The sequence below is a fragment of the Platichthys flesus genome, chromosome 1, assembly GCF_949316205.1.
Source record: "Platichthys flesus chromosome 1, fPlaFle2.1, whole genome shotgun sequence".
Taxonomy (NCBI): domain Eukaryota; kingdom Metazoa; phylum Chordata; class Actinopteri; order Pleuronectiformes; family Pleuronectidae; genus Platichthys; species Platichthys flesus.
In genome coordinates this window covers 28,843,114-28,852,208 of record NC_084945.1, presented here as the reverse complement: position 1 = coordinate 28,852,208, position 9,095 = coordinate 28,843,114, and the positions used below count along the sequence as shown (strand labels likewise).

General features: G+C 40.1%; 1 protein-coding gene across 1 annotated transcript in view; it reads right to left on the bottom strand.

Annotated features, from left to right (window-relative positions):
- Nucleotides 1–4,077: 4,077 nt before the first annotated feature.
- cemip (cell migration inducing hyaluronidase 1) overlaps nucleotides 4,078–9,095 on the bottom strand; it is an 86,040-nt gene continuing 81,022 nt past the window's right edge. The window contains exons 25-28 of the mRNA XM_062390777.1: nucleotides 8,129–8,215; nucleotides 7,360–7,517; nucleotides 7,124–7,224; nucleotides 4,078–6,753 (exon numbers count right to left, since the gene is read on the bottom strand). Of these exons, the coding sequence (XP_062246761.1) occupies nucleotides 6,626–6,753; nucleotides 7,124–7,224; nucleotides 7,360–7,517; nucleotides 8,129–8,215 (474 nt within the window). The 3' untranslated portion in view covers nucleotides 4,078–6,625. The remainder of the gene's footprint in view (nucleotides 6,754–7,123; nucleotides 7,225–7,359; nucleotides 7,518–8,128; nucleotides 8,216–9,095) is intronic.

The window sequence follows — 9,095 nt, the reverse complement described above, 5'->3', positions numbered from 1 at the left end:
GATGCTCTTTGTGGTCATTCGTTTCTGCTGGCCTGTCTGACATTCCCTGTTTGGCCCAGGGGGCTTAGTTACCCTAAAGGGACACCTATTAGACAAAAGTCTGTTTCCAACAGCTGCTGTTTTTCTCATGTCAACATAACACAACCACATCCCAAAGAAATGTTTTTCCCAGTTGACTGACTGGCCTCCATAGAACTTTGATGTCTTATCTCATCCAGAACCTTTGGATTGAACTGGAACACTGACTGGAAGCCAGGGGCCTGCTTCACTGCTTCTTCAGCCACAGCTTTAATTTCTTATGGATATTTCCCTCACATCCAATGAACAGGTTTCACTGATCAAACAGCAAGTGATAAACCTAATTGCAGCATGCAAGTGACTCAGCTTTTTTTGGACTGCATATAGTCAGTGCTTGCAAATGGCTTTTGTGACACTGGACTCGGACCTGATCACCCAGCAGCAGTGTTAAACCCATCTCTTGTTGAGGGTTAAGGGCAGAAGATGTCCCACCTAGTTAGGCCCTATGAGACTAATTGTGGTCGGTGAATATGGACTACACAAATCAATTTGATTCATTGACCTCACCAACTCTCCTGTGCAGCAGCCGGGTCCAGACATGAAGAGCCTGATGCCAGCAGCCTGGAGGCTGTTGAAGCAGCACATTAGTGCCCACAGTGTTGCATTCACATGTTACATTTTCACATGCTTTTGACCATGTATGAGAGGGAATAACATGATATGAGAATACATGAATATGGACACCCTCTGCCTCCCTCTCTCTCTCTCTCGCCCACTCCCTCCCTCTCTCTCTTTTTCTCTCTCACTCTCTCTGTCTCCCTTGCTCTTTCCCACTCTCTCTCCGCCTCCCTCTCTTTCTCTCTCTTTCCCACTCCCTCCCTCTTTCTCTCCCTCTCTCTCATACTGAAGGTGTCTTTGACTCCAGAGCTGCAGGAACAGCAATAACTATTATTAACATTATTGTATGGTGCTGCTAACATAACATCTATAAAATGTTATATTTCCATTATATATATTCTGATGGAGCTTAACATGATGGTTACACATCTGTTCCTGGTCTCTCTCCTCTCTTCCCTCTTTTCCACCCACCTATCCTCCCTCCCAAATTTGTCTCCTGCCAACTGGTCGAGGCAGATGGCTGCCCATGTCCTGCTTCAGGTTTTTCCAGTTAATGGAAAGAGTTTTTCCTCTCCACAGTCGCAAAGTGCTTGCTTGCTGTGGGAACTGTTGGGTTTCTCTATAATTTAAATTGATTTAGTGCTGTTCAAATACCAATATAGAAGTGAACTGAATTGAATTTCAGCTCTGTTACACATCTACATTTCCTGTTGCTTCAGGTAATATCTACATTTCCTGTTGCTTTAAATTGCATCTCTACATGAAGCCATCACACAGGGGGAACCCAGAATCAGTGAAACGTTTAACACACAGTGCTTTTATCTGAGGTTTGACCAGCAGAGGGCAGCTGTGCATTGTTCTGTGTATTTATTCCTCTCAGTAAACAAAAATTACATTTTCATAGGGATAAACCAGATGTCACTTTGGCTCTGAGGCATTTTAATTTAAGGGGAATGCTGAATAGTAAACAGGCAACATCATGAACTTCTTCAGATTTACGGTCTCAAGTTATGTTGGATCATCATCAGAGATATGACATTGTAAATAACTCTCAGTGCAATAACACACAGTGTACACTACAGTTTATTCAGGCGGGGGGGGGGGGGCAGACAGGATGCTCACAACAAGGTATGAGGTGAGGTAGATGTTTGCATGGTAGCAGATAGAGGGAAAACGTTTTTTAATTTATCCTCAGGCAATTATACTGTCACAGAATTAAAGAATAAAGACTACAAGTCCCTGAAGTGCATCAACCATGGATGTTGCTTGGTTGCTCACATCAATAAGCGGAGTTAAAATGTGCTCCAGGTAACTGACTCTCTGTCCATTCACATACATGCTCTTCCCACACACTCCATATGTTTCACTTAAAGTTAGTGACAATTTTTTCCTGATAAAAAAACATGTCACTCATTCAGTAACTGAAAATCTGAAACTGAAATGTTCTCTCCTCATTTATTAAACAGACGTTATAGTAGTCACAGTTCTTCGTCTGCCTGTTCCAGCTCCATCCCTCTGCCTGTCACATTAATAACTTACCCTTTATGTTACGACCATGAGTTATTTGATTGGGTTCTTGTTTTGGTTGTTCTCTCTTGCTGCCTCAAGGTGGTGATGTTCACCTATCATGTGCACTTTCTTCTAGTGTCTTGAGCTGTAGGTTGTGCCTGCTAAATGGACAAGAGGCTCCTTAAGCCTACTCCTTCAGCCTACTTAAACAAGATTACCTTACCTCTTCATTGAGTCTCCCGGGGCCTCTGTGTCGTCCTGGCCCATTGGGCTCTGCAGAATGAGGGATAATCTAGTTCCGATTGGATCAGTATGATCGTTGTAAATATCTAATAAAAGCAAGTCCTGACACAATAATATCTGTACCCTGGGGACACAGGTAATATCCCTGTGTTGCATTTTAATTTGATGGTTTAGGTTAGTCTGCTTGGATGGAGTCGGTTTTGATGTTTTTGCCGTGCTCACCCAGACGCCTCTTCTACCCTGATTGATGCCTTTAAATGAGTTCAGCCTGGACTGGAGTCTTCTGTAACTCCACTCGTCCTTTTGAGTGACAAAGCAGTTTCAGAACAGGCAAAACAAAGGTTCTACAGTAACTTTCTTCTCAGAAGAACTGATGTGATAAAACTCTCCTCTGACTTTTAATCCCTTAATATTTAACTGGTTTTGGGTTTCATCTTTTGCTTGCAAATGTTTCTTCAACAAACCTTACATCCAGGTCATACTGGCATCCAAGCAACTGCAGTTAATCATTTTTGTCTCAAGGCCCACCTCAAATATGAAGTGGAGATGAAGAAGAAACTTTATTTTTACTGTTAGAGCAGGTCATATTTTACACTATATCTCTAACTCTGAACATTCAGAATATCGTACAACCCTAACCCTAACCTTCCAAAATGTACTACTTTACGCTTTACATTTAACTATCACAGTAACTACTGAAGCAATGTCTAGATTCCACAAAAGAGTTTAGTTTTCGTCTTAAACTTTCTCCCCCTATAGCCTCCAGTCTCTATATCATGAATGATTTAAACTAATCTGCTTGGATACGACTCTGTGACTTTAGAGAAGAACTGAACAATCACTGAAGAACCGCAAACCTGCTTTTAATAATCATGATCAAGATCCTAATGCTTTAACTATTTACAAACATATCTTCTTCCTTTCAAACCAAATTGTTATCACTAGCATATAATGAAAGACATGAGAATTGCTCAAACCTTAATATAAGAAGAATTTCCTTTCTTTTTTTGTCTGACAGGCATGTGCAACCAGCTGTTATTGTGAGAGTGGTAGAGTTGATGTACTCTGTGGCTGGTGTGGATCAGAAGGTAGAGAAGGTCATGCACAAACTCAAAGGGTAGTTTTTACTTACTCTTGCAAAGGGTTAAGGACAGAGGATGTCACACCATGTATGAGACGATTTGTGATTTGTGAATATGGGCTATACAAATAAAATTTGATTGATTGATAGTTTGATTTCCTGCTCCTTCAGTCTGCATGTCTGGGGTAAGATACTGATTCCAAAATTGCCCTTGACATGTATGAATAATCCATGACAGCAGTCTGCATATACAAGCACTGTATTCATGTATGTGTGAATCTGTGAATGGAACTTGTACTGTAAACAGCTTTAGGTGCATGATTAGAGTAGAGATGGGCTAAATATATACAATCCATTATAATTACTATGCGATTGGACATCAGAACTTCTGACTAGCAACAGGGTTATTTAAATATTTTTTAATTAGGATGTCCAATAGGTGGAAGACGGGACAATCTATAGGGGACGTTTAAATCACTTCTGAGGTTAATGTAAATATTTTCCTTTCTGGTAATATAGATGAATTTGTAAATTGTATTATCTCGAAGATACACTGAATGTTTGTGCTTTGTTTGTAACAGCAGGGACACAGTGACATCCAGACAAACTGTTCATCATCATTTATTTCTGTACAAAAGTCATCAAAGAAATTCAAAGAGTTTCATCACTTTACAAGCCCAAGCCACATATACAACACATCCATTTGATGTACAGTTAAAACAAACCACTATACCATATGAGTCATATGCATGTATGCTATGAGTGTCTGGGATATTTTTTTTTAAATGGAGCTCTGTTTCTTACATATAGTATACATACAGGACAGTAATAACATTACAACTCAAAAGATGTCCCATGTAAATTTGGATCAACTGTGTCTGTACAATAAATAAGTATAAAATATATCTCTTAGGAATCTGTGGATTTTAAAAACACACAAAACATACAAAACACTAAATTACTGCAACGACCTCCGAAAAAAGACCAGCTATTTCGGCGATAGTAGGGGGAACTTTTTTCATGCCAGATTGGAACAAAGATTAACTTGTTTCTTTGAAAGGGGAAATTGCACATTTTAAACTCCCTGATTTAACATTCATTACATTATTCCATTTTTTTTTTTCCAATGTTATATTGTAACGGGCCTCTTGCTGGTTTACTCCAAAAACACAGACAAATGGATCACAAACAGTGAAAAAAGTAAACATCAAGTGAGCAAGAGCTTGGAATTTTATTAAACAGAAAACCTAAAAGGTAAAACTACTCAACTTGTACATGGGTCACACGTCACACACCTGCAGGAGAGGGATGTTCACTGACGCATGTCCGGTATATATGTGCTTGATCAGCTGGCTCCACTGATATTTGCTACCTCATATTCATTTAGCTTTGCATTTGCATCATAAATTGCCGAGCAACTATGGCTGACATTGTGGAGGTCCACTGAAGAATTGGTCGGTAGTAACTATCGAGATACTATCTTACAACTTAGTATCAAACTAGTATCAACAACCAGGAGAGAATTGATCATAGTCAAATGGATTGTCGAATAATTTAGGTAAAGGTGACACCGGCCAACCCAGTCTTCTATGAAGTACAACCATACACAAGTCTTTGTAATAGCAATAAATGTTGACTTCCTCTGTTAAAATGCAGGAAGAAATGAAATAAACCATCAGAGAGGGCTAATAGTTCAAGTTTGTTTGTTTACACTGGTGTCACTGCTGTCAAATGACCAGAACGGTCTGAAACAGCTTTAAGGTGTTTTTTATTCAACTGCATTTCTTGTAATGTAAAGATGGAACCTGTTTAGCAAAGGGCTATTAGTGAAGATCTTTACCCTGACCACTGAAAGACAATTAGACCCTTGGGTATTTAAAAGCCATGCAAAAAGCCTCCTCCTCCGCCAAGACTGAAAAACATACAAACAATCCGTTTGTAGTCCTTTTGTTTTAGCTTTGCATTTCAGAATCATTTTGCAGGCCAATCAAAATATTCATACACACAACAAATTCGTTTTTATAGTTGTAGTACTATTGTAATGCCTTACATGTTGTGGTGGTTTGCTTGAATTTCCAACAAGAAATATTGTTGTAATATTCAGTAAGTAACTCCCACTTGATTCAGAGGCTCTGGCTCTTGAGATCTGTGTCCCCTTGTGCCTCTCTGCCTGATTTATTCCTTCAATTATCCATTCATGACCATGATCTTCCCCTTTAGGTAACAAAATAACCTTATAATCTTTGGTTTCCAAACATGGATATAGGAGAGCTTTCCAACTAAAACCACTGTAGCTGAATATTTTGCAGATCAGTTGACCTTAACTTTGTGGATGGTATGAGGTTTTCCTCACAATGTTTTCTCCATCCCATCCATTATCCATATGCTATATCCTTTGAGGGTCGCGGGGGAACTGGAGCCAATCCCAGCTGATATGTTTACTGTTAATACAAAATATCTGCATATGATTGTTAGAGCCTCTACTTTCATCTGTAACAGAGTTTGCTACTTGTTGGACAACATATCGTAAAACCTTTTTACATCTGACTGGGGAACCAATCAGGAGGGCCTTTTTATATCCCCTCGAAGTGGATGGAGCTTGTGCATCACGCTTGGCTGGAGTGGGGTGGCCAAGCATAATGCAAATGATGAAAGACCAAGATATGCAGCTGCTTTGCAATGTATGATACAGTTAGATAGCCACACAAATCCTATGGTTACTTTAGTTGGCAAGCTAACATTATGTAAACATTGTAATGTTAGTGACAGTGTCCTTTCAGACATGGAACCAGGTCACTCAAATCATATAATGTCTGTAAAGCAACAACCATGATTCTTCAAACCCCATTGGTTGATCCGAGCCATTATTGCTACAGAGCTGAAGACTTCCAATATGGCTACCGTGTGTTGTCACTTTGAAGCGCTCTACTGATGGTGGGTGTCTTATACAGATACAGTTCATCATGGGCAGTGCTAGTCGCCAAACCTAAAGAAAAAACACCCCATGATCCTGGACCAATAGCTTGGAGCAGCTGATTCTTCAGTGCTGGCAGTGTGCATGTGTGTGTGAGTGTGTTGGTGCATCTGTACGTTTTGGGGGATATGTGTTTCACTATTTGGGGGCTACATAGTCTCTCGGATCTCTTGTTATGCCCCTCATAGTTTCATCTTGTGCACCACAGGGACAGGCAGGACCTGATGGATCTTGGCACGGTCAGCGTTCACCTCAAGATTGACCCAGTCAGGGTGGAAGGAGCCCTTGAACCCCACAAATGCCAATTTATCTGCAAGGAGGCAAAATAACATTAAAGTAAGACAACAAATCTGAGCACTGGGTGTTTTTTCAGCCATTCCGTGGCTCACATTACCTCTAAACAGCACAAGGGTATAATGTGTGTGTGTGTGTGTGTGTGTATGTGTGTGGGGGAGGGGGTTGCACTTCATAATGTTACAAAATATACATCATACAGGCTAGTTACTGCAAAAATATTGTAGTTTTACCTATGGTTTTACAATTTACATTTTACGCATTTTGATAAGGAACCAACTCAAGTATCTACGACTCTCCTGGTGTACTGACTGAAAAGAGAACCCTATATTATCCACTTGATAATATTTATCTCAGAAGCCTTTGCTACAGATGTAGGTGGCTACCTTTCAATTTGATGCTTTTGTCTGCTCCAAGTCTCTCCAGGACTTTAGTCCAGGATCCTCTTATAATCAGACGGCCCTTAGACGTCATGAGAACGATGGAGCTAGAGAGAAAGCACATCTTCATGTGTAGCTGAAAGTAGCTGCTTGTCTCATTTGAGCTCCACATGTATACTGTATACTGTGTGATGAAAGTCATGTGAAATTACATTTAGTGTAGCTGGACAGCAGTTACTTACCCATCTCTCAAACCACTGATGTAGTTGTGTATCTGTGCCGGGATGCCCTGCAGGATTGAGTTCCTGAAGCCTTTGCTCTCCACTACCTTCCCATCATGCCCGTCAATTACTGTCAGCTGCACCCCATCCTCTGCTTGGTACAACTTCTTACCATTCACCTGGGACAACAGAGTCAGTAAGTCACATTACAGCTCTGACAGAACTGCACGCGTAAGTCAAATCTGAAACTCAGCAGAAGTTTTTCCTCTCCACAGTCGCCAAACTGCTGCTCATTGTGGGAACTGTTGGGTTTCTCTACAAACAATGTTAAAGTTCCGACCTTCAATGTAAAGTGCCTTGAGATAGTGTATATTATGATTTGGCACTATTCAAATAAAATTGAGTTGAATTGAACTGTCGTTAAATCACACAGAACATATGGAATTTATAAGTCCTCTATCAAAATGGATTGATTGTGTAGTAAATTACTACTGCAAAAAAGCAACATATCAACCAGCGAAACATTTTTAGGTGAGAGGTAGTTGAGATCAAGTCAAAGACGAAGAAAGTAAAGTCATCTGACAGATGCCTTTATTTAAATTTTTTAAGTTTGTGAATTGGAAATGAACGACACTTTTATCAGTTTGTCTAACTGTATCTCGGTTTGGTTACTCAAGCAAGTTTGTAATTTATGCAGTTATCCACGAATGAATCAATCAAACCAATAGCTGTTCAGTAACCATAACCAGTGGTCAACACCCACCTTGGGACTGCATGAGACAAAACATACCTCAGTAAAGGCAAAGTCCTCTTTGATGTGGAAGAAGCGAGTGTTGTAAGACTCCAGTTTGACCTCTAAGAAGTGCTCTGGTGAGTGCTGCAAAAGAAATAGGCAAAGAGCAACAATAAACATACTGAGAGAATTAAGTTAGTTCTCACTCTCTGCAAATTATAGAGCTCAACAAATGATACAAGATAATCACAGCTTAAAATAAGATTATATTTGTTCCTTGTATGTGACAGATGTAAGTCACTGATCCACATGTTCTAGCTATGCCCTCACCTGGAGGGGTATTGTAAAAGGTCTTTCTATAGTATTAACGGTTCAAATTGATCCAGACCCCCATATGTCGCTATAATGAATTATTCCTGAGGGGATGCGGTTCCCTGTGGGGGGTCAAAGGGTTGCTGCTTTCACTACCCTCTTTGCTCGTCATCTGATACTTTTGAGGTGAAAGAATGTTGCCTCGCTCTCAGTCCCCCACTGGATAAAGGAAGTGCTGTTTAACCCGAATCTTGAAAATATCCGGTACACACCAAGGGGTTCTGAAAGGATACTTGTTAAAGTGTGGAGATCCTTTCTGATATCCTTTGACAAACCTTCCACACAAGTACAGGAATTAATAATGACATTATTATGCCCTGACCCTTGACACATACCTCCGGCTTCGGTTTGACCTCTTAATTCATTTCACGTCACTAAGTGCCTTGAATTACAATGGTCTTTAATTGTGTGTACACTTCAAACATGTGCATACCATGTGGCCAACTGAGTGATGGAAGGGGGAGAGGATGTGCGCTGTGGGGCGGGAATGGTGTTCTTCTTGGTTTGTGTGTGTAAATTGTGAAATTCAATAAAAATAACTTTGAAAGAAAGAATAAGATTATATTGTAATGATTGCTGTGAGGAAATTAAGGCCGAAGGAGATTCAGCAACTGCATAGAACCAAGCGAAATATGTGGTATTAAAATAAAGA